The sequence below is a fragment of the Synchiropus splendidus genome, chromosome 10 (genome assembly GCF_027744825.2).
Source record: "Synchiropus splendidus isolate RoL2022-P1 chromosome 10, RoL_Sspl_1.0, whole genome shotgun sequence".
NCBI lineage: Eukaryota > Metazoa > Chordata > Actinopteri > Syngnathiformes > Callionymidae > Synchiropus > Synchiropus splendidus.
Window position 1 is genome coordinate 7674778 of NC_071343.1, and position 26200 is coordinate 7700977.

Genomic DNA, 26200 nt, shown 5'->3' on the forward strand with positions numbered 1-26200 from the left:
AAACCACTTACTGATCAAACTGCAGAAACCAATCAACATATTTCAAGACGAGGAGGAGTTTGAAGGAACCTGTGAAACCTTTTCTCACCGCTGTTTGGCTCCATGTGATCCAGATGTCACAGAACAACGGAGACATTCAGACTCTGTGGTTTGGTTTCCCGGTAACCTTGAGCCAAAGACTGAGTCCCCGGTGGGCTTTTGACGAAAGTGTTATTCTGCTTGTGTGATGCGGATCCGACTCGTCTTATTTGCATATGTTTGAGTTATGGATATGCCACCGCATGGGAGACAGTCTTTCCGCAGGTTATGTTTTAATGAGCAGCTGTTAAAGTCAGTTCCTCTGCTGCAGCTGTTTACATGTTGCTTGTTGTTCTTGTGTTTGGAAAAACTTCCAGTTGATGTTGCTGCTCTTGCTTTTAATTCACGTGATTATAGACTTATTAAATCACGTCTTTCCCTCTGTAATGAAAATATAATAAGCAGACAATTATTATTATTATAAGTATATTGTAATAAACAAAGCACATTTAAATAGGAATTTAACTGTTACAGCAAAAAAACATACGAATTAAAGTAAATAAAATAATCAACTAAAGAAGTCACTATTTACTATTATTATTATTTTAATCTACATTCCCATTTCTGTCGATTTAAACTAAAGCGCATATTGGAGCAGACAATCCGAGTTCTGTAGTTAAATCCATTCCGTAGCTTCCATGTGTTATGACGTCACTGACGAACGAGGAAGCGATCACGGATGCAGAACCAGGCTGACGCTTTTCGTCACTCGCTGACTGTCACGAATAAATCACAATTAGCCTTAAATTCAACATGTTGAAGGCAGTAATTTTAATCGGAGGGCCTCAGAAAGGTGAGACGCCAATTGCTGACCCTGTGACTGAGCGTGAAAAGGGCTTAAAATCGAGCTACACTGCTTATGCTAATACACTCGGTTTTTATTTACATCTTATACTGACGTGGCACAATGGTTTTGTACGGAGTAAATGCGAATGGTTTAAATGCATTTAATGAGTAGCAATTATGATATTTATGCACTTTGAAACAGTAACTTGTAAGTATACATGTTTGGGCAAAGCAGGTGTAAACTATAAATACACGAGTGGTGTAATGGAACGATGAATGTTTTGGCCTTGTTATGGACATCAGTCACATTGAACCATTATTTGCTGTAACACCTACAACTGATACCTGATTTCCAGGCACAAGATTCAGACCACTATCATTTGAAGTTCCCAAACCACTGTTCCCAGTGGCAGGAGTGCCAATGCTGCAGCACCACATCGAAGCTTGTGCCAAGGTGAGACTTGTCAAATCCTTGTTAGTTTCGATATGACCAGTCTAGTTTCACTATTTGTCTGCTCAAAGTTGGCCTGGCTAATGTCAAACATAAAGCGTGTTCGTTTTATTTTTCCAGGTACAAAACATGAAGGAAATCCTGCTTATTGGATTTTACCAGCCAAACGAAGAGTTGAACAGATTTCTTTTAAATGCACAACAGGAATTTAAAATTTCCATCAGGTATGACTCTGATTTACTGCGTATTAGAATTTTATTTTGTCTGTAAATTGCTAACATGTGGAAAAAAAGTCTTGACATATCTCTCATCTTTGGTGGTTTTTAGTGAAGAGGAAGCTTACTGTTGTGCCCTTTTGTCTGCACTGCAGGTATTTGCAGGAGTACGCAGCTTTGGGCACAGGAGGAGGCATCTATCATTTCAGAGATCAGATTGTCTCTGGTAATCCAGAAGCTTTCTTTGTTCTCAATGCGGATGTGTGTTCGGCATTTCCACTCCCAGAGATGCTGAGCTTCCAGAAGGAACATGGCGAGCCAAACAGTTTTGTCATTCTTGGTACAACTGTGAGTATTTTGTCTTTGATGAATAGTTGTACTTTAAAAAAGATAAATATGAATTGTTATTTGTCTCTGTCTATCATGACATGACAGATGTTATGTTATTAACGAGGGGTGTAAGAAAATATCGATATGCTCAAATATGGTGATACTTGTTTGTGCAATATTCCATTGATGTTTTTGCTGAAACATCGCAATACTTGATTGTGTGATATTTTCTTGATTCTTTACGATACTTGGATATGCATCTGCATTTGTGACATTTCTGTTCACTGCGGTTATTTTGTTGATTAAGGGAGCTGTTCATTCCTCTGTTGGACTATGAAATTTAACAGAAAGTCTAACTGTACTGAGTTCATAACAATATACTTGTTTTTATGCGCATAAAATTGTACTGCATTATATATTTTCCCCCCTTTAAATGATGGCACTTGTCAACACATATTTTTTAACTGACAGCGTGGCAATGTATTGCAATGTATCAGGTCACCACTTTCTGTATCGGGATACGTATCGCATCGATGCCTGTCCATACAAAGCCCTATAATAAAACTGATGTTGTTTATGTCTTTGCAGGCAAATAGAAAACAGTCCCTGAATTATGGATGTATTGTTGAAAACGAGGAAACAAATGAGGTATTTACTTTTGTTTGCGCTCTCTCTGTCACTTTCTGTCGCTCTCAGTTGTTTGCCCTCTGTATATCTAGCACTAATATATGTAATGACTTTCTGGGCAAAACAAATAATGTATTAGTGATAATATGAAACCACCACCTCTGCATCTTTATTGGGAGAAAAACTACAAACTGTTTAATAAATTGTATCATATTCATGTTACTTGAGGGTTACATTTCTAGTTACTCTGTAATGTGAAACTCGGAATTAATTTGCTGATGCATCTTGTGTTTAGTCAATCCATCTGCTTTGGGCTTTCCCATACTTTTTTAAAGTTCTGTAGATGTTATAAACCTGAGGAACATGATGCTAACCTGAGGGAAACACGGTTATTATTAGGCATCGTGTTAATATTGGAGAGTAGATGCTTTAAAGTCCATTTCACACTGCCTCTCATCTCCCTCTAGAAGTCAAACTCACCCACTTCCCAGAAACCGGCTGAAATGTTCTTGGTTCTCTCAGGTCCTGCATTATGTGGAGAAGCCCAGCACGTTTGTGAGTGACATCATCAACTGCGGAATCTACCTATTCAACCCCGATATCTTCCAGCACATCGGCACTGTCTTCCAGAAGAACCAGCAGGATATGTTGCTGTGAGTGGGGGGTTTCTTCTGTGAATGTGTCGGCGTACGGATACATCCATTTCCACCTCTTTTTGTTCTCATTCATTGTTTTTCCCTCCATCAACTATGATTTCTGTTTTCTCACACGGTCGCCAGATATCCTTATGATGGGTAAGTCTGCGCATGTAGGATGCACGGTGTGGTTATAGAGCACTCGGTAGATGGTGTCAGCTTGAATAGCAGACGTTTTTTGTCATGAGTTTGCTTTGGGCGCTTGTGAACTGAGCCTGCACTCTTTCAGGCTTTGTTTGGACTGATTAGAAATGGCTGCATTACTCTCAGCCGAAAGTTGAAACTGTTTTATTTTACACTTATTTTGCTCTGTCTTGGCGGGAAAAAAAGATGCTGTTGAATTATGAAAACTCTTGAATGCACTCATAAATAATACAGTTTTTGGTATAGTTTAGAAACACTAGTCCTCAACCACTGCACCAGGAAATTTTATACATTTTTAAAAATAATATTTTTCGTTGTTATACATATATTGTGAATTATTACATTCAATTTTTGCATGCATTTAAAAAACATTTTGTAATTCATCTTATTTTTTTATCTCTTCATTTTTACCAAACACATCATCCGAAAAGCATTGATGGCATTTTTGCGTGAATTACTTTTGAGTTCAAATCGACTCTACCATTTAGTTGATCTTTTCTCACCCAACAGCGGTGCTATGACATTTATCTTCTTCTAGTCTCTTGTAGTTCTAGTCTGCTTGCATCTTCTCCGAGCGCCTCCCTTCTGTCAATGCTCTGACGACAACCACGCTCCTTTCACAACACTTGCTGAAAAAGGTTCTTAATTCACCTGGGAGATGATATTTGTCCCTTTTGGCCCATCCAAAATCCCCAAAGAGGAATGGGAGTTCCTGGCTTCTCAGTGAAGAGCTTGTGTTTCTGCATCCTCTGCTAGATTGGCAACACAACTAGACTTCCCAAGACATTTTTCTCTGATCTTTTTCTCTCTTCATTTGCCTGGTTTTAATAACACAACTGAAATTGTTTCTTCTTATCCTTTATCACAGCAGCTTTTATTTAAAGTGTCTTGATATTGTGCTTGTTTTTTGGCATCTATCCACTCACATTACAAAATGTCTTTGTGCTGTTGTTGCACTTTTTAATCTGTTATGTCAAAAGAGTTGATGCCTGAAATACTTGAAACACCCCACCCTCAATACACCTGTTCACTTCAATAGTATTTAGAAAGAGTCTGGTGCTGACTCAGCCTAAAATTCCAAACACATCAGAGGCACTTAAAGGAAGGGGAAGTTATCCTGCCATACCGCAGAGGGACCACTTTACCTCGAAGCACATTTCCTACTTTTTGGGTAAAACTTCTACTCTGGGTGAAATCCTATTAAAATATATGGCTCATCAATATTTCACACTGTTTTCATCTTTAGGCTTTCACAATTACACGATGCCAGAGATCCTGATTAATATGGAGCTCTAACCTTTCTACTTTTTGTATCACCACGAGCTAAGTGCTGCGCTGGTAACAACAACATTATCGTCTTTGATGCGTTTCACTCCGGGGGCATGGACGGGGATGAAAAATCTCCAGCATATATCGTCTCAATTTACTCACCGTCCTGACTGTTCATCATCATTTGCATTCGGCTCCAACCCAAATTCGAACTAAGTGTATTTCGTCTTTCGTTTGACCTTTCTGTTTTGTTTTAAACGCGGGCCGCAGATGCTAGCGCCGTGCATAAATTTGGGGTTCTGTTGCTTGCAGAGAGGAACCGTCCAACGGTTGGCACAGAGCGGAAGCCATTCGTCTGGAGCAAGACATTTTCACGGCCCTGGCAGGACAGGGCAAACTCTTTGTTTATAAAACCCTCAGCTTCTGGAGCCAGATCAAGTCTGCAGGGTGAGTCCATCTGTCAACGTTTCACATGCTGCGTGATGCAAGTCCACTTGGTGGGTTTCTGGTTTGACTTGGAATCATACTGTTAACTCACTTGTACTGCTGATTCTAGTCATGAGTTTTTTTTGTCCCTTCTAATAACTATCTTAGCCGTTGTCGTAGGCCTGTGACCTTACATATGTTAAGCCGAACTTGGGACGCACCTGTGCCAAACTGTAACTAAATCCTGACCAGTTCCTGACTCTTCTGGTCGACTTTTATTGTGATTTCTTTTTTCCAGTTCCGATTACCATAGCAAGCATGTGTCGCTTCAGTCTTCTGATCATAGTCCCTTACCTTCTACAAAGCACTCACAGGCGGACAGTCTCACTGTAGTGCTCTGATCTGCCCCTAATTCAGGTGGAGATCAGTGCCTTGCTCTGTTTTGTATTGTACTTTCTACATTTCCCTAAGGTGCAGTACAGTAACTAGGGCTCTAAGAACTAGTCCACATAGTCAACTATAATCGACTATTCGTGATGTCAACACTCTCTCCGCACTAGTCTGAGACGACAGGACTGTTGCGACTGTAAATGTCCAAACTAAGGTACCGTTTTCTGAAAAGAGGACACATCGCTTCCACACCACATTTTGAGCTATTAAAATTGAAGTATGAGGTTTCAGTGTTCATAACAATTCACTGCTGACAAGTTGAGTAATCCTTAAGGTAGTCAGTGACTAGTCGACATTCAAAGTAGTTGATAGTCGCTGCCCTCGTGTTAACAAGTTCAGTCGGCTCACTATTGTCACAATATGCTCCCTGGTTGGTCGAATCAAGTGCTGTCATCAAGCGTTTCATTCTACTCAAAAATGATGTGGAGACTAATAATCCATGTAAATAAGAAGCAGTTAAGGGGGATATAGATTCTGTGACGCCACTGTCTGCTTGTGTTCACCCCAGTACGATTCTCCCACCATCATCAAGTGCGATTTAATAAGGCGATGAGATGATTTAATGTCTTTTATGATGGCCAGTGGCGACTGTTCTAACTGAGGAGTTGGCAACATGGCTTCAGAAGTAGCAGCCAAGTTTCGACGAACCTGGAAGGGAGACCTTGAAGACCCACCTCCATCACTGACTGTTCCGAGTTGAGACAACAAAGGGGAAAGAGTCGCCGATTAAGCAAAAGTTTTTCTGCCGCTAGCTAGTTTTGACATCAAATTATGGCAACACATCAAAGTTGGTCACTCATTTGAACCAGCTTCACAGGCACATTGATATTCACGGTGCGCAGAGGAAGAAGCCTGTTGATCAAACACAGCCCTTGCTATTTTTTTAACGGCCTTATGGCTCAAATTCAGATCGCCATTTTGTGCTGTTCCGAACCGAGGATGTGAGTTTTTATTGCAGAGTGGAGTGCTCAGGGGGATTTTAGTTTTCTTTATTTATGTCTTTATATTTTAATCTTCAACAATTCACAATAAATTAATCAAATACATTTTGAGGGCCTTTTTCCCCTCTTTGACCTAATAAGAAAAATAAGTACATTCATCTAAACACCAATAAACAAACAAAAAAGACTGTGAATTGCAATACTATTTGTTCATGTATGTGATTAGAGTTTTGTTTAGAGAGAGCAACTTCCCGAAGAAGATGCTAGTAGGTGAGTCATAACTACCTAATATGCCACCAATCCTCATGAACAAATCTGAAGTTACTATTACCATGTTGTGTAGTCAAGACAACATTCAAATTCTAATTGAGTTGTCAGCACTTTTAAGATGCTCTCTGTTGATGTTAGAAGACCAAAAAAAAATTTAGTGATTCAATTTTTACCAACTTGGAAAAAAGACAAACAGTACAAGTGACTGAAAGGAGTTTCCCACAGGTGGTGTTGAGCTCCTGTGAGATGCAGGTGCAGGAGTCAGCAGCTGCTCCACCAAATGAAAGGAGCGAGCTGTCGTTCATCCAGTTAGAATGTCTCCTCAACGCCTCCCTAGTGAGGCGTTTCGGTCATGCTGAGCTGGTAGGACGCCCCAGGGCAGACTCAGGACTCACTTTTCTGCGTTCCCCATGGAAGAACCAGACCTCAGGAGAGAAATGAGGGAAATATCTCTCTCTACTTGGAGCTCAAAGAATCAGATCGATGCTCAAGTGTTTATATGGTCATTTATCCTGGAAATGAGACGGTGACCTTGGCATCATGCAGCCTTTCAGACCACACTTTCTCCCAAGCTTTAGTTTACTGTTAAGAGATCATGTTCAAATGAGAAACTCTTCGATTTCAGATCTGCCATATATGCCAGCCGATTGTACCTGAACCAGTACCACACCAGTCATCCAGAGCGGCTGGCGTCGAATAAAGAGGGCGGGCCCAAAATCAGTGGTAAAGCATCTGTAATGCAGCTTCAGTTTTCACCTGCGATGGTGAGGAAATGCTTGAAGTCGCTCCTCTTGTTTGCTCTCTTTAGGCAATGTTTATATCCACCCGACTGCCAACATTGACCCGACTGCCATGGTGAGTCGTCGGTTCTGAATACGTATTTATATGTGAGCAAAAAGTCTATTTAAGAGAGCAGTGATATTGATGGGTTTCATTTTGTTTTCCTTGACCAGCTGGGTCCAAATGTGTCCATTGGCACTGGTGTGACTATTGGTGCTGGGGTCAGAGTTCGTGAGTCGATCATTCTGCATGGTGCCACTCTGCAGGTGAGTCTTGTACAGATGGTTTGAGTTGTGCTTCGGGTCAGACATGCTGATCTCTGCGGGTCTTGTTTTTCAAGGCTGCAATTTGGAAGAAGAAGAAGAAGAATATCATAATCCTAGTTTTATATTTTTATATTACATTTGTTGTCTCCGGTCTCTGGCTGTGAAATAAACAAGATAGCAATCGACTTGGCTCATTTCATTTGAGTTGGATAATAAGTGTTGTGTATGGCTGTTGCAGGACCACTGCTGTGTGCTGAACAGCATCGTGGGATGGGACAGCACCATTGGAAAGTGGGCGAGAGTAGAAGGAACCCCAAGTGACCCCAATCCCAACGATCCGTTTGCCAAGATTGACAGCGAGACTCTGTTCAGGGAAGGAAAGCTGACGCCATCCATCACGATACTTGGTACGTGACCACGTTTGAGTCCCTCTGAAATGCTAAGCTAGCTTTAGCGTATGACTGCTCGTTGTCCTGAACTGAAAGTTGAGTAGTTCATCAGATGCCCGGACCCAGGTCTGGTGCTGTCTGCCTGAAGTTAAAATGCTAGAACCAAATGCTGTGGCTAAGTTCAGGTCTGTTTGGGAGAAATGTGCAGTGTGTTAAGTGGGCTGATGAGGCTTCATGAAGCAGATTCCTCAGAAGGTGGCACTTTCAGTTATAAATGATGAGATGTTCCATTGAAGTGGTTCTTCAGATCCAGAGATTTTAGAGCAGAGACTGACATCTAGTGGGCTCTGAAAGTGAGGACACTGTTTCATGAAGTTTCACGATGCATTTCCAGACTATCTAAACCAGTTAACAGTTTATTGTTTAAACAAGGTATTTGAATCAGTGTAAGATCCTAGAATGGGATACAATTTAAGTGATGGATTTTAGACGGTTAAACGCACATCTTAGGTCATTGTGTTGCAAGTTGACTTTAAACTACTTGTAGTGAGGCTTCATGAAACTGTCCTCATTTTCAGAGTCCACTGGATGAGATGTCACTCTCTGCTCTAAAATCTCTGGATTTGAACAACCACTTCAATGAAACCTCACATATTTTTCTAACTGAGAGCTCCACCTAATGTTTTATGAAGCCTCAGTGTATTACCCAGTAACAATGAGGTCAGTTGTATTCTTATCATCTCTGCTCACATTGTTACAGCTATATCAATCAAAGACGAATTTATTTTTTGAATTGATAAAATATGATGAGATAAGAAAGGAGTCCTTTATTTGTCAGAAAAAACACCAACAGTCGATGATGGACTGATGATGTTTCATGCCACAGTGCCTCGGGTCAGTAGGTGGCACTCGCTGTTAAAAAATGATGTGAGTTTTCAGTGAAATGCTTGTAAAAATCTTTTTACGAAAAGATTCCAGTGGGCTTATCTGATTCAACTTGGCTGCTGTATATCCCTGTAACAATGTGAGAAGATATGACGACAATATTACTGACCTCATTTTTACTGACTAACAAACTGAGGCTTCACGAAACAGCGTCACTGATGGCACTCACTAGATGGCACTCTTGACTCAGACGTCTGGGCATTTGTAGTGAGTGCGCCACCTACCGAGCCCTGAAAATGAGGACATTGTTTCATGAAGCTTCATCAGCCTTTCGCTGCCAATAACTATCAAACTCTTTTGTTTAAATTCAACACTGACTCAAACATTTTTCTGTTTTCATCACCCAACCCCACTACGGTCAACCCACCTGCCCATGCTAAGCACCTCCTTGCTTTGTCCCCTCAGGTTGTAACGTGACCATTCCCTGCGAGGTGATTATCCTCAACTCAATTGTCCTCCCGCACAAAGACCTCAACCGCAGCTTCAAAAACCAAATTATTCTCTAGTTAATCTCCCCCCCCAACGCCATTTCCACTCACTGTCACCGATGAAGGATGCTGGCAGTCACATGTCGCCGCCGCCTCTGAGTTACTGTATATAAGACGTCAAGAGAGAAGATGTGAGACGTTCATTCAATTGTTGGGGGAAATACATTTTTTATATATTTGCCCTCCAGGCTTTTACGCGTCAACAAAGCGTCTGCAATATTGGAGAGAAACTAATCACCCGGTTTGATTCACCTTGAGAAACGCAGTCAAGCACCAGGGTTAATCATTCAGTGTTTTATTGACTTAACAGTGTCACATTACCACATTCTAATATATTTGTAATATGATAAAAATTGTTTATGGATGACCCCGTTTTGCTTCTCAAGGCCGTTCTTGTCAAACTTCTGGATGAGAATTACTAGAGATTAAAAAAAGTTTTTCCTCACTGTTTATTAACAGCAGCTCTGATGAAAACCTTTTAAATAAACACACGAGCGCCAGGATTTACATTGCAATCAAATAATGCTGCTTTTCAAATGGGATATTAGCGAGTCGGAGGAAGGGGAAAGTGTCCTTTTCACAATCAAGAGAAGAACTTTTCCAATTTATGGCAGCAGCTTATTAACATTTAATTATTGAGGCCCGGAGCACTCGGGATAATTCCTGCGCTTTTGTTTCACTTGTTACACCAGCAGTGTTGTGGAGAAATGGAAATGCAGCATAATGCATGTTAATCCACGCCATGCACACGCTGCTGAAAAAGTTCTGCGTGTGTGGAAGAGAAGTTCATTTAAAGTGTCTGCGTCACTGTGGTCTTGTTTCATATTCATCCGCGCGTCTGAGAGCAGCCATCGCTTCCTCCCACTTCATCAGTCAATCTGGATCTGGTTGCTGTTGGCCTCGCGCTTTTAATCTGAAATCATTTTCCTGTCACGTTGTCCGGGTTGTTTTGTCCCTGTGAGGATTGTCAAGAGAAAAGCGTGTTGCATCTCATTTGTTTTTCTCACTCAAGTTGTCAATAATTTATTGTAGTAATAATCATGACAATACGAATTTGTTTTGGATTTTTTTCAAAGAAAAAAGAGTTCTACTATTTTAAATAATCTATGTCTTCCGTAATGAAAACAACTGAACCGTAGACTGGAACACTAGTTGGAATACTGCCTGAATTTAACGCGTATCATCATCTAAAATAAACAAAATATGAGCAGTAATTTTGCGATCAGTTTATAATATGGTTTTCATAAAAAATGAGAAAAGAATAGGAATGTGATGAAATATTGGGATGATGAACATGTGTTTAACAATAACAATAATATTACATTGGTGTGTCCTCCACAATAGAAACAACAAAGCCTTGAAGTGGAACACCGATTTGGTGGCGCTGTTGTACCACACAGTGATGGAGGAGGTGAGGATGGACTGGATGATGGCTGTGTAGAACTCCACCAGCAACTGCATCCTAGTTTTCGTAGCTGCCTCAGGAAGTACATTCACCAGCCGCTCCACCTCCCTCCTGTAAGCCGACTCATCTCCATCTGAGATGAGCCCGATGATGGTGGTGTCATCCGCAAACTTGATCAGCTTCACGGACTGGTGGCTGGAGGTGCAGCAGTTAGTGTACAGAGAGAAGAGCCATGGAGAGAGAACACAGCCCTGAGGAGACCCGATGTTGAGGGTCTGAGTGTCGGAGACAGTCGTCCCCAGCCGCACACACTGACTGTGGCTGGTCAGTAAAGTAAAAAATAAAATAAACATAGCACAGTCTCTAGAGATTCACCTGTGACGTCTCACATAAAATTAAATGTTTCCAGTTGTCCTTTTGACAGAATAATTGCTGCACTCCGCAAGGTTTTTCTATTTTTGCTTCCTTGAAGTGGTATATAAAAACGTGTCTGAATTAAAATGATTTAATGCTTCATGTTTTCACATCATGTACGCTGAAGGTCTCATCATTTTGATTCCAAATTCATTGTCAATCCATGTGATCTGTATCAGTGATCAGATCGGAGCATCCCTAATGTTTAGCCATGTATTTCAAAAAGTTTCTGCGCTCATCTTTATTAGCCTCGAGCTGTGGAAGAGGCATTGCTGGGACAAAAATACATCCAGGACTTGTTAAAGACAAGGTTGTGTCAAAAGTGATGGAACGCTGTACTTCCCTGCGCCAGGTTCGACTTGGAGTAATTGCCCCTATATGGGAGTTTCCTGACGCAGCATCGCTAGGGGTCCCAATAGGGGCTAATTAAAGTACCAATACCAGATGATGCACAGGGTTACTGCCGATTGAACGGTTGACATCGCTGTTAGTGAGCGTTTGCCAAACACCAAGATGAACCTCGGAGAGTGTGTGTGTGTGTGTGTGTGTGTGTGTGTGTGTGTGTGTGTGTGTGTGTGTGTGTGTGTGTGTGTGTGTGTGTGTGTGTGTGTGTGTGTGTGTGTGTGTGTGTGTGTGTGTGTGTGTGTGTGTGTGTGTGTGTGTGTGTGTGTGTGTGTGTACGTGTACACACGTACTTGCACGACTATCGTTTCATGAGCACGTGTAAATGTAACGGTCCTGACTCTGGTCACTCATTGTGCACACGTTCACAACATGATCAGTGAGCACAAGGAAGACTTTTTTTTCTTGTTTTGTTTGTCGCGTAATTCACCGCGATCATTTGCCACAATCCAAGTGGCTCCTTTTGCCCGCATGTGCAAAACATGGCAGGATTTTAATGGACGTGCGATGCCGGACGTGCCGCGGCATCATCTTCTATTGAGAATCTCAACCGTCACAACACCACAAAGTAGCCCGACTCTTCTATCCAAGTATGTCCCTCCCTGTATTCCCTCAGCACATCGCCCGCTGTGTTTTATCCCCCTCATTCACAGCTTACATAATCAGTCCAGTGGCTGGTGTCGGGTTTGTGTTCCTTGCTGGGGTGTCGGTGCTCTGTAAATGAAGCCTGATGAAAGTGGAAGTGTTCCTATTACCTCCTCAGACGCTCTAATGTGTCCAAATGCATTGTAGTCACATCGTTTCTAACAGGAGTTCTCACTCTTGTTAAATGTATGAAAGGCAGTCGATCCGAGGAAACAGGGATAAATTGGTGCGGACGATGTGAAGCCTGTCCCGCTTTTCACATCAGCTGGTGTTTACCGGCTTCAGTATCGCGTCAGAATAGTAAATACTGCTAAGTGCTTTCCTGCCGAAAGACATTTCTGGCTACTTTTATTTTTCATTAACAGAACGTTGTATGTCTTTCCGTACGAAAGACTACGATGGTGAATACATGATTCATTTTTATTCCAAGTAAGAATGTTCCTCAGTCAGAAGATGAGACGTGAAAGCGAATTCATGAACTTGATATTCTTTGAACAATGTTTGAATGTTCAACAAAATATGTTAAAAGTGATGCCTGAGGCCTTTTCCACATGAATATGCACCTTTTCAATTCCATCTTTTTTTTCAACAATGAATACTACATTCCACACAAAGGTTATGGGTTAGTATTTCTCAGGTTAGTCAAGGGGACGTCAGTCCTGTGGGTGGTGCTGTCTATCGCTGTATCCTACTGCAAAGTTATGATTATGTGAGAGGTGTCTAAGTGCTCCGAGATGTTTGTCTTTCCGTGTACCATTTTTGTTTATTTTGCGACGTACATAATGCGAAGTACTGGGTTAAACTCTGCTTCTACTTTAGCATGCCTCTGACTACTCTTTGCTATTGGTATACATTGTTAGATCACACCAAGCGTCAACAGTACTTCAGAGGGTTTTCACTAGTGATGAGGCTTCATGAAACTTCTCATTCTCCTCATTTTCAGAGCTCACTAGGTGACGAGAGTTTCTATTGGGCTCTGGACATTAGGGCACTGTTTCATGAAGCCTCATCAGCCCTTCCCTAGCTTTCACCTTCTCACCAGGCGATACCATTGGCATGTGAGGTGCTGCAGAAAGGAGTTACTAGCTCAACAGGCGAGGCTATGACATCATCATTTTCCAAAACATTGAACAGATACATTGGTAAAGATGTGTTTTGGCTTCTATCTCCACTGTTATCAGGTTTCAGCATCTTGTGAATTCCATGACTAAGATGGATTTGGGCGGATAAACACAACAGCTCGCACGGAATGAGCCAATATGGCCGACGCATTCTTACTGCATTTTTTTGAAACTTGACATTAAATGTAAACATTCTTGATCTTGATAGGTGAAAGAGTTTCACACCGACTTAGCCGTGTTTGATCGGCTTTCCGATTTGCTTGGTTCCGAGTCCGTTCTTTACAACCAGACAATGGGTTAAAACCTTTATTTTCAGCGAGACTTTGACAAACCGTCTTCTTCACTGCAGCGCCTGAAGCAACATCTGATATTGTAAATCATTTGTTTTCATATTCACAGCAGCAATTGTTTTGGTGTTTGATTTTCTTCAGCATTTTACGCCGTGGAAATATTTATAAACCGCAGGCAGCCCTGTCAGAATATTCCACAGCCTCATCTTGATCTGAGGTCACTTCAATTTATCCTGGGAAACCTTTGACAGAGCCGCAGCAAACAAACACCGGTTTCCTCGGCGTAAACAATTAATCCGACTGGCCTCCCAGAAGGAAGCGTGAATCAATCTCATTACTAATTGTTAGGAGCAGCTAAAATACCGACGTGCGCTTCGCACTTGATGTGCTGTGATGAATTATCAAGTAGGTCAGCAGGAACGTCTGACAGTCTTGACAACTGTTCGCAGATTTGGGAGGGGATTATTAATTTACATTGTTTCCATAATGAAATATTCAACATTGGAAGACTTTTTCAAGTTGAAATACATATATATTTGTAACTTTTGCTCCAACATATTCTCACTGCATCACATATCGACATACGTCAAGAGGACTTGGTGACGCAGAACCCTGTTGGCACATCAATGTTTAAGAGAAAAAAATGGTTGGGATTAGCAAACCCTAAGGAGCCGCTCTTCCGATACTCTTTCATGACACTTGAATATACTGTATATTGTACCCCACCTGATCATGAGGCTCATTGATAGTTTGCGGTGTTTGGCTCCGTGAGTCAAGCCAGTGGGCACATAATGGTTGCTTACAATGGTCATCTCAAAGTTTCCTTTTCCCATCCGAAATGCTGCGAGAGGGGAAACCAATGACTCATTTGGAATGCCTCTGCGTCAACCTGTAATGCGTAATGCCGACATTTAAAGTTTTCTTGACAGTAGTTGATATGTTATGCCTTAGGTGTGGGAATCTGTTGGCATTGGTCTGTCGTGGCGAAGAAGGGTGTCAGTTACCATCTCCGCCTAAATTCTGACTTTCGCCTTGCGGTCACCGACTTTATATGACTGAGAATACACAGACAAGAATGTAGGCTTGGCTTGAGAGAAACTTCTAAGTAGGAAGTTTCATAGTTTCAAACTGCTCATACTAGTGGTCAAGTTGTGTCTAGAATCTTGGTTGTTATTTTAGGATAGCAGTCCAGCCATGTAGAGAGATGCAATGTAGAGCCGTTGGAGAGAAGCCCAATTGAGGTGACAGCTAGTCAGGATGTCCCGGGGACATCTCCTTGGATCTAGGGGTCGACCAATATGCTTTTTTTTTTGTGCAGATTCCGATATCTAGTGGCTTAGGAGAGCCAATAACCGATATTAGGCCGATATTCTGGGTCGATATTTGTCAGATTTGGCTCTAGTATTAATATTGTGGCGATATTAATTTGTTTGCAAACCTTCCATGAAAAAAACAATGTACATTCTTGTACAGAATGGTTTTATTGCTTAAGTTGGACCGAAAAATGTTGACTGACTGACTTGCAAAAATGGTTGAATAAGCCCTACGAACGAATGTGATGCAGTCAGTGGCCTAGCTAAAGGATTAATGAAGAAAAGTAGAATCAAATCTATCACTGATGAAAACATGAACAGGAAAACGTTAACAAAAACATTAAGTGGCTGTGTATTTCACTTTGCCAAAAGCATGAATGAGCGGCCGGCTATATTCTTAACACAAGAGGGCGCAATTGGGCAAATATCGGCGGGGACCAATATGATGGAGGCCGATAAGTGAAAAATGGCCCAGTTTTGTTGTTTCACACCGACCTGAAGAGGGCCAGATTAGCGCAGACAAATGGCCGAATGTGGCCCACGTGCCATGTGTTGACTAAAGCAATGGTCAGAGATGAGACCCCTATGATTCTGTTCTTCATTTCTGATCTTTCATGTTCTCCCACGATAACCAAAACCAGATGAGCTTCATGGATATTGTTCACTTGCATCTAGCGTGCTTCGTGCTCGTGCTGGACGCCGGCTCCACTCTGGGCACATGCCCAGCAATGTTTCCACCTGAGAGCACAGGTGTGGAGGCAGCATCTGTGCGCTAAGAGGAAGATGAGTAACACAGGCCTAAAGGTCTGACAAATGAGCTGTCAAATAGAAAGTGACATCTCGCGCCGTTTTAACTCATAGAAAAATAGCTGGGGCTGTCGGCGTCGGAGAGAATGCTAATGTTTTTCTAAACTTTGCTGTAAGACCCCAGAGGTGCTCACTGTTGTTCCAGAGCATGGTTGGCCAAACAATGATGTCACCACTGGAAAGGTTTGACCTCAAAACAGAAAGAAGAAGATCTTCTCGGTTCAAAGGCTCAGACCACATTGACCATCTCCTCCGAACGAGACTTTGTTTGCCACACCACAGTAAAGTCAACAGTCGCAGTCAGAGGTCCAACTTCTGAGTGACGCTCCCTCCAGTTTGAAAGTCGTGACAGTGCTGTGCTCACTGCTCATCCTTGACACTCCAGTTTGTATTTTTGGGCCTTTTCACTGTGAGCTTTGGCAGGTTGCAGACGGCGGTGCCGAGCCAAGCCAGAATCCCCCAAATGAAAACAGTCTTAGTTCCACTTCTCAGCAAACTCGACTTTCATTCACTCCCCAGCCGGTCAAACTCCTCCAGCGCTGGATTTGACACATGAAAAGAGTCGTCTATTAGAGCAGAGAGCCGTATGAACACTTGTTAAAAAAGTCAGAAGTAAATTATGTGTAATTAATCACAAAGGAGGAGGAATATTTGTTGAGAGCGAAGGCTAATGCGTCTCTTACAGCCGGCTGCACATCAGAAATGACATTGACTCCCAAGTGGTCGACTTGGAGACGAGCTTTTGGTCATCAGTCTCTTTTTAGTTACAGTCACGGAGCATAACTGCTTATCAGCCTGAACCTTGTCCCCTGCCGTAGCAACTCCAAAACATGGGAGATGAGGCAACTCTGGAAGAGCAAACAAGAGCGTACAATTATTTACTGACTTTATTTCGTTCACTATTCCCCTACAGTTAGAACAGTAATCTACAAGAGGCTGATATATTTGCTTCTCGACTGGCGTGTGTCGTGCAACCGCTTCCAGTGGTTGCGCTTATGTGCCGTTGACGCCGGTCGAGGGAGTAATCTCTATTAATGTCCTAGAGATTCAAGTTCTCGGTCTTCGTGTTCTGACTCGCATGTCATCGCTAGTCTAGGAAGACTCCGCCTTTTAAGGTAGACCATTAAGGACAGCCCAAACTGCAGGGATCAAAATCCCTGTGGAGAACCCTGAGCTTCACGTGTTTTCCAGAGTGTCCTCCTTGGGTCCCGGTTTCATTGAACAGCCTTTCTGACATAGAACGTGGATCACAAGTCTCCATTCGCCCATCCTGCCTTGGAAACCACTTTTCCTGCTGGACTACTGAAACATTCCCTGGACAAAAGAGAGGCGACTAGAAGCCTACCTCTATCAGTGTCTTAAAACATGACGTTGCGTCGTTCCTCTTGAGCACAGCTGTGTTATTGAGATCCAAAAGTTTCATGAAACAGTGTCATCATTTTCAGAGCTCAGTAGGTGGCGCTCTCAGTCTAAAAAAAAAGAGGTTTCAATGAAATGCTTGTTCAAATCCAAAGACAATAGAGTAGATTGCACCATCTAGTGGGCTTTGACAATAAGGGCACTGTTTCATGAAACTTTTGGATCTTATCTGTCTATGTTGCAGCTTGTTTGACTGGAACTAAAACCCTTTTGGCATTCAGCTCTTGAGCCTCTTCACTTTGCTATAGAGGAGTCCAGACACAACCTTTCTATCTGAGATCTTGTTCTTACGGTTGCGACGGCTGATGAAGCTTCATGAAACTGTCCTTATTTTTTAGAGCTCAGTAGGTGGTGCGATCGCTTTAAAGACGATTAGATGTTCAACTGAAATGGTGGTTTAACTCCAAAGATTTTAGAGCAGAGCGAGCCAGCTACTGAGCTTTGAAAATTCGGACACTGTTTCATGAAGCCTCACGAGCCCATCACATTTGTTTTTGTGGTAAATCCAGAGCTCCGCCTTTTGCCGCTGCTCCTTTTTATGTTGGACTTTCTTGGAGCTGATCCTCATCTCTGCTGCTTGTGTAGTGAGGTCATCCTCACTCTGTATTCCAAAACTCACTCAGCGGGGCAAGTAAAAAAAAAAAAAGAATCAAAAGTGCCTCGGAATTATTGAAGGTGCCATAACTAATAATCGTTGAGAAAAACACCCCGGATTGCTTGTTTTTCTCTTTCTTCCAGTTCATGACCCGGCTCTGCTGGAGAGGAGTGGAGGAAAACTAGTCATACATTAAATTAGTTCTGCCGCGCCTGCTCGACCCCAATGCTCAGATCAAGTGGCCAAACTTGCCGGCTACACGGTCACACCAACTAAAGAGCAGAGGGACCAAACACCCGTGCAGCTGAGCGCTGCCTCGTCATGTGCTTCTGCAAAGCTGCTTGGTCTTTGCCGCGTGATAGATGCCGCTACAGATGTGTCATCCTGCAATATTTATAAGACGTGCACGCTCTGCATCCACGGCACCTTGGTGCTGGAGCTCCGCAGCGGACAGTGCCGGGCTCTTATGCTAATGCCGGACAGCAGAGCCAGCTAGGATCATGAATACGGGCAACATTTCAAGTGAAAATAGCAGAAGAATATTTATATGACGGAAGCCTTTGAAGAAAAGTAGCGTGTTTTGACGTTGCTGGTGAAGGGTTACTGTTGATACCAACAAAAACTAAAGGCAGACAGTCTCATATTTCTCTTTAAACCATTGGAAACTGACCAATTCTAGGAGGTCCTGCTGAGGATCGTTTTGAATTTGGGCCCCTTTGTGAGACTAGTTTCGGCACCCCAGAGCTCAAGCGTGGTTGTCCAGTAGAGGGCACTGTGGGTGTTCTTCCAGTCACCAGGTCTGTGAGCCACTGAATGTTTGAGCAGAGCTGTGTTGGGTGTTTGCTTGACTTTGTGTCGCTCAGTAAATAATCTGCAGAGCGGCATTAAAGGCAGTTTTCTCCTCTCGCACCTGCAAGGACAGCGAAACACGCATTTGAAACACACCACATTCTTATTGATTGGACAAACACTTTCGCGGTGTGCGGTCAGTGGAGAGATGTGGATTCAGTTTTTGATGTATTTGGACACCAACTCTTGTCACTAATACGTCGGTTCAGTCGTCGACAGCTTTCCATTTCTGTAACTCGCGAATCCACCGTTTCACTCCTGTCTGAAGTAAAGATTTTTTTATTTTTATTTTTTATAGAAACAAAAAAAGCACTAAACATTTGTAACAAGACATTTACCTGTGTACAAGTGAGAATTATATTATTCAATCTTTATTAAAAAACTACTACCACGACAGATAGTAGTACCATTTTTCCCTCAAATTAATAAGTGACTTAAATAAATAATTCTATAAATCTTCACAACAGTTACTTCTCAAGAACAGACTTTCACAAATCAAAATGTGATCCCTACTTTGAATTTAGACACAAAAATGCAATGCTATTTTTTCATTTTTTTGGGGGGGTTTGGGCAGCTTTGTGTGATTTTTTTTTCCATTTTTTACTTCATTATTATCTGAATATTTACTTAAATAAGTATAGTATTATTTATTTGTTTATCAAATACCAGAATTTATTTTTATTTTATTTTTTATTTCTTTTATTTTCATTTTTATTTAGCAGTAGTAGTACAACATCCGAACACATTATATTTTCAATAGCCATTTTTTCCCTTACTACCCTTAGTATTATTTAGTTGTTTATGAAATTCCAGAATTTATTTTTATTTTTATTTAGCAGTAGTAGTACAACAGCCGAACACATTATATTTTCAATAGTCATTTTTTTCCCTTACTACCCGTAGTATTATTTAGTTGTTTATGAAATTCCAGAATTTATTTTTATTTTTATTTTTATTTTTATTTAGCAGTAGTAGTACAACATCTGAACACATTATATTTTCAATAGCCATTTTTTTCCCTTGCTACCCATAGTATTGTTTAGTTGTTTATGAAATTCCAGAATTTATTTTTATTTTTATTTTTATTTTTATTTAGCAGTAGTAGTACAACATCCGAACACATTATATTTTCAATAGCCATTTTTTCCCTTACTACCCTTAGTATTATTTAGTTGTTTATGAAATTCCAGAATTTATTTTTATTTTTATTTAGCAGTAGTCGTACAACATCCGAACATATTATATTTTCAATAGCCATTTTTTTTTTTTAAACACAGTATTTTCAGTAGCCTTTTTTTTTTTTTCAATTTCACCCCCCTCTCACTCCCTCCCCCTCATGCTCACTGAGCGGACGACAACACGGGCACCGGTTTGCGTTCCCCTGTTTCCATCCGAGCAGGTGATATCCCGACCCTCTCTGTGTTTCCCCCCGGGAGCCATTACCAGGTTTGCTGATGCAGGAAATAGATTCATTGTAGAAAATAATACTGTTGAATAATTAATCGTATTAAATCAACAGCAAACACAGCGGCGGCACAAAGAGGAGGCGCAGGTAAAATGTTAAATTGTGCTTTTAAAATGCTGTTGGATGCTTGTGAAACTTAAAGGATAATCAATATCAAGCCGGAGGCCTGCGGTTTAAATTAATGGCACGGTTGTAAATCCTATAGTTCGTGTCGCGCCGGCTGTTTTTCCACGTGAAGCCACCGGCCGTTCCCTGCAATTGTGCAGTGCTGGCTTTTAGAGTCGGTGAAAAATGACACGTTAAATCAAACACACACTCGGTTGGGAACGTTTGAGTTTTATTCATCTGTCTTATAATAATAATAATAATGTTCTATATAGCTGGATTTTATGGTAGCACAGCAGCCTCCAGTGTTTTTCTGCTGGCTAAAAATGAAAAGAGATTATTTCTGTTTATTGAAAAAAAAGGCCTTTTGTTATCACCACAGGGTTTGAAGTTAACATGAAAAGAAACCAAAGATGAATTCATCCTCAATGACGAAAGTGAAGGCAAATTTGAAAAGTTTAACCTTGGAATTTTAGCTCATCCCCAGCTTTGGTTATTTGTCAAGCAATTTTCTGAATATAATAAAATAAGATTTTTTTATTTTTTATCGAGAACGATAAGCACCAAAGTTCCAGCTGTTTCCCCTCATCCCGTCCAGCTCAGTTTAGGCGAAAATCTCCTCATAAGTGAGATTAGAAAATCATTATCGCGGTTTAATGAGCCTTCATTGTTACCCCAACAATGCGTTTCCCCAACAATGCAGCTGTAATAAACAATCACTAAGAAGATTATGGATGATTAGTTTCTCCATTTGCGGGCGACAAATTGTCCGGCGTGGCTCCTCTGGTGGACTGAGGTTATTGAATAAATAATGTCGTACATTCATACGTGAACCTGTTTTTCATTACCGGTCTAATGAACAGTACATAAATAAGAGCAAAATTCAATGACAGAATTTGTGAGTTGTGAAGCTGTCAGTTTACACTGTTTTGAGTTTCAAATATTTTTATGGATGTTATAAGACATATACATTTATTCATATACATGCTAAAATAAGTAAAGTGTAAGCAAAACAACAACAAAAATAAACATCAAAACTCTTCCCTTCCTTAACCTACTTCAGCTGAGAGTTACGTTTACACACCAACAGTTTTGGGACTCAAGTTAAACAAGTTAATGGTTAAACAAAGCTGGATGTTGGGTTCATACCATATAAAAATATAAGCATATCTTGAGGAATGTGATGGTCAATACAGAATGATCTCATGATGAAGTTCATAGGGAGAATTTATAGTGACTTTAGGTTCTCAAAATACGAAATAAAAGGCCACCAGATGTTTTGGAATTTTTCTGGAGAACTGCTCAGAGAATAGCGGATCTTTTCAAGGCTTAGACCCGTCATGACCCGCATCTCTCCACCTCAGTAATGTAGCACGCCTGGCCAAAAGAAAATGGAAGTATTCGTCTTTTGTCAATGCTAAATTTTACATCTTCGCCTGAGCTGCCAAACAGAGCCAGCAAAGGGGTCAATATTTTGGAGTTTTGAAGATAGATTTCCCCCCAAAAAACAGTACGTTTACACTGTTTTTAAGGCGGTAAACAAGGCCGAGAGGTTGCTGGTTTGACTCCAGCTCCGGCTTGTGCCGCTGTACCCCTGAGCAAGGTTCAGATGGCTTGCTGTGTCAGAACCGTCAGAAGGACAAATAAGTGGATCAGGCATTAAGACGGAGAAAAACAAACTTGAAAGAATGAAATTAAAAGAAAAAATATTTTCTCCTAAAAAAGATGATGCATCCAGTGAGGAGCATTTTTCGTCGCCAAAGATCAGGAGAGATTTGCTGGGCCGCTGGGCGATGACAAACAGTGAGCAGCATTTATTTGCTGCAATCAAAGTCTGACCATCTCAGGAACAACAGGATATTGAGCCTGAATAATCTGGCTATATTGGGCTGTGGCGCATTGATCCAGCCGCCGCCTGATGTGGCTTCGCTTCATGTCGTCATGTTGATGGTGGAGCGTCTTATAAAAAGACAATGCTACGTCGACTAAAAAGCTAATGTCTGTGGAAGAACATTTTGGGAGGATTTATCCCTTGTTGGAGCCGAGCCATAAGCAAGGTCCGAGTCAGCAGTAGCAAGGGGGCCCCGAACAATGGAGCGATGTCGGACTGCGCTATCAGTCGGGACACTCTGATGTTCAGACAAGCGAGCGAAATTGGACATTTAGAGAGTGATTCCCTAAAAGAAAATCAATTAACCACTCAGAGAGCAGCAGCAGCAGCTTGTTTCGGAGTGTGATAAAACATTTAAGTGGTCCAGATGGTCAACCTAAGGGGAATCTTAACTCCACTGCTGGTAGAAGTTTTCTTTATTCATGTGCTGCGTGAGGTCAGTTGGAGAGCATCGGTTCTTCGGTTCCGGCGTCCCTTCTGACCTGCCTTCAGACGCGACCACGTGGTCGCATTTTAGTAGGGTTGGGTTGGATAACTGTGGATACGTGTCGTGATAAGTGCCAGAAATGTTCGTACTTCCTCATTCGTCCGTGTTTTCATCTCGCTCATGGTTGAATTTTGGTGTTTCAGTAACACTTGCGACCAACAATAGCTGCCGTCGCTGCTTGACTCTGAATTTCTTTTGCACTCATGGGTGTGTCTCCAGTATTGGAACCCAAAAAGGCAGAAACTGCGTCCTGCCCGCAGTTTGGTCCTGGAAACAACTGATGGGTAAATGAGGTATCATGAAACAGTACTGCAGGGTTAATGAAACAGTGTTTTAATTTTCAGAAGCCACTAGTTGACGCTCTTGGTTTAGAAATGATGCGAGGTTTCATTGAATTAGATGCTCAAGTCCAAACAATTTCCAGTGGACAGCACCATCTAGTGGGCTCCGAAAATCCGGCCACTGTTTCATGAAGCCTCATCAACCCTTAGATACTGTGTCATGAATAGGAATGGGCATCAAAATTCTCATGATTCGTAAAGAAAAGTAAATTCCAGTTCCTCCGTTTCACTCCTGTCTGAAGTAAAGATTTGTTATTTTTATTTTTCTATAGAAACAGAAAAAGCACTGAATAGTTGTAACAAGATATTTACCGACGTACAAGTGAGAATTATATTATTCAATCTTTATTAAAAATTCTGCGACAACTACTACCACGACAGATAGTAGTACCATTTTCCCCTCAAATTAATAAGTGACTTAAATAAATGATTCTATAAATCTTCACAACAGTTACTTCTCAAGAACAGATTTTCACAAATCAAAATTGTTTGACCCCCACTTTGAATTTAGACACAATGCTATTTATGTATGCTAGATGCCATTTTTTTGGGGTTAGGGCAGCTTTGTGTAATTTTTTTTTCCCATTTTTATTTATTTTAAGATGTAGAATTTGAACTTCAGTATTGTAGAATATTTACTTAAATATATATACTGTTATCGATTCCCGACCGTGGATTCCAACGACGGATGGTAAAGCCCTCAGGCTTCATCTCTTTTGCAGAGACAAGGCGACTGATGCGTCAGAAATGACGAGAGACCACCTTTTTTTTTCTAAAGAATTTTAAAATGAAGAAAAAAATGGCTTCTGAGGCTGCATTTTTCTCTTGCTGTGAAAAACTGCTGGTGCTCACGCGCCACTAGGGGTGCTGTCTGTGGATGTATTTTTTTTCTTCTTTCTTTTTCTTGGAGTGGACTTATTTCCACTCTTGACAGCTGTCGATAAAGAGGCATGATAAGTGTCTGGTGATTGACAATGAAGTTCTATTCCTGTGTCACAGCAGTAATAAGCCAAAGAATTCAGATGACACTGAAGCGCGGCAGTGCGGCTACCAAACAAATTTGTTGAGTAATTGTTTTCTCACAAGACAATAACAGCGAAACTTGGGTCTAATTGTGAGAAGTGAAAATAAACTGGAGGACAGCGAAACGCTGCTCGAGTGCGTGAGAGTGTGTGATTGCACTTTATTATGTGGCACTTCATTAAGCTGAAAAAGCACTTTTCTTGGCGGTTTTTGCCCAGTGACAGCAAAATAGCGCATGAAAACTTGTCAAAGTTACTTTTCTTTATCTTTATAGTACAACTCAATTGAAGCTCAGGTCAAGATGGGCGTGTGGATACTTTGTCAGTGGAGGAGCAATATGGTGTTTTTTATTTGTTTCGTAAAGTTAAAATGATCAAAAATATCTCAGAATTCAAAATATTACACGCATGCTGAATCACCAAGGGTCCAAACTTACAACCCAAAATACCAGTTATAAGTAGAGCTCTTTCAAGTTTGAAAATAATGTTGGGCCCCATCTGGTGGTGGGGTCAGAACTGCAGACTCTTTGTTTACCTGTATTGTTCCTCATACACATAATGCCGCTCAGTGTTTGTGCGTTTCGGTTTGAGTTTTAAGTGTGTCTGTTTCGTAACCTATTTATTTGGAGCTCTTTGTTTTTCCATAATTCAAAATAAATGTGGAAGTAATATTTTCCTCACTCTTTATAGCCCCAATATCTCTATAGATTTACTCACCTATGCAATTGTTGGTCTGTCAACAAAGTAACTCAAAAACAAGTCAAGGGACTTTGAAGTAATTTTTCAGGGAACGTTGATAACAAAAGCAGAGGACAACATTTGGGTGGATATCTTTTGAAAGCTTTGTCACTACTGTGGTGTAGCGCAGGGGTCTCAAACTGGACCACCAAGGGGCCGGAGTGGGTGCATGTCCCTTCAGACTGACTGGCAGAAAGGTGACTGTTTGGAAGGAAAACCTGCTCCTACTGCGGCACTGGTGACCCCTGGTGTAGAGAGTCCAACTACTCTTTCACTGCACCGATACGGTGTCTACAGTTCCAGAATACTAATAGTGTTGTACTCGTGACTACTTAACCCAAGACCAGAGAAAACCAAGACTCGCGACCGGCTGAGCATGAGTCAAGACCTGGGAGTCCAAGAGACCAAAGGTAATACAGATCCCATTCGCCTTTTTGCCATCATGAATGAACGCTACTGTAATCCAACCTAATCTAGGTCATTTCCAGCCAGCCATGAAAGTTTTATTGAAATATGTTTGTGTGAAATATGTGAAATATATTCTTTATACTCTGGTTGCCAATAGATGGACAGAGGCCTCCCTCTCTCTCAATATATATATATATATATATATATATATATATATATATATATATATATATATATATATATATATATATATATATATAGTCCGATTGAGGCTATGTTATATTATATGGAAAAAAAGTAGTGTTGACTGTTAAAAAATAAATTGTGGGTTAAAAATGAATTGCAGTATTGGTGTGATTGATCTGTTCGGTAGAGGTCTTGCACCATGTGAGCATGTTTCTGTTGCTTATTTATTTCCGGATTGCTTCACTATTATCATTCCATCGATTTTGTGGCCTCTGAAAAACCTTGTCAACCCTTCAGTTAGTGATGGGCTGATGGGGCTTCGTGAAACAGTGCCCTGATTTTCGGAAACTCTAAAATCTCTGGATTTGAGCAACCATTTTTTGATGAAACTGCACGACATTTTTTAAACCGAGAGCGCCACCTACTGAGCTCTGAAGCTGAGGACAGTGTTTCATGAAGCCTCATCAGTACCATATCAGTATGTTCAATACTGTGTCATGAAACCTCATCTACCCACCACTAGTTTTACGTGGCGGTGACTGAAAAGTCATGATTTTCACTGCAAAGGTAGCAGCATCAGAACTGCCAACACTCTTCATCGCTGGCAACACTTTGAAACTATATTTCTTCAGCCCATCGACCCATCGATTTAAAGGGTAGTTTCAAAATAATTTATTGAGTGTAGTTTACTACATTTTTAATGGGAGCTGGGGAACAAATCTTGAGCAGAGAATATAGAAATCAAAA

At 41.2% G+C, this 26200-nt stretch overlaps 1 protein-coding gene across 1 annotated transcript; it reads left to right on the forward strand.

Moving 5' to 3' along the window:
• The first annotated feature begins 733 nt into the window (after positions 1 to 733).
• Positions 734 to 25429, forward strand: gmppaa (GDP-mannose pyrophosphorylase Aa). The gene is made up of 12 exons (XM_053876835.1): positions 734 to 871; positions 1221 to 1318; positions 1436 to 1539; positions 1686 to 1878; positions 2449 to 2508; positions 3010 to 3140; positions 4908 to 5042; positions 7308 to 7405; positions 7491 to 7537; positions 7636 to 7728; positions 7967 to 8135; positions 9468 to 25429. Exons 1-12 carry the CDS (start codon positions 832 to 834, stop codon positions 9566 to 9568), a joined length of 1269 nt encoding a protein of 422 aa, XP_053732810.1. The 5' UTR covers positions 734 to 831; the 3' UTR covers positions 9569 to 25429.
• The last annotated feature ends 771 nt before the right edge of the window (positions 25430 to 26200 follow it).

Bases quoted from the DNA above. Each gene is read 5' to 3' on its own strand.
- gmppaa (XM_053876835.1), top strand. From the start codon at position 832: ATGTTGAAGGCAGTAATTTTAATCGGAGGGCCTCAGAAAG. The intron at 1,319-1,435 runs GTGAGACTTGTC...TTATTTTTCCAG, and splicing joins ACATCGAAGCTTGTGCCAAG to GTACAAAACATGAAGGAAAT. The intron at 7,406-7,490 runs GTAAAGCATCTG...TGCTCTCTTTAG, and splicing joins GGGCGGGCCCAAAATCAGTG to GCAATGTTTATATCCACCCG.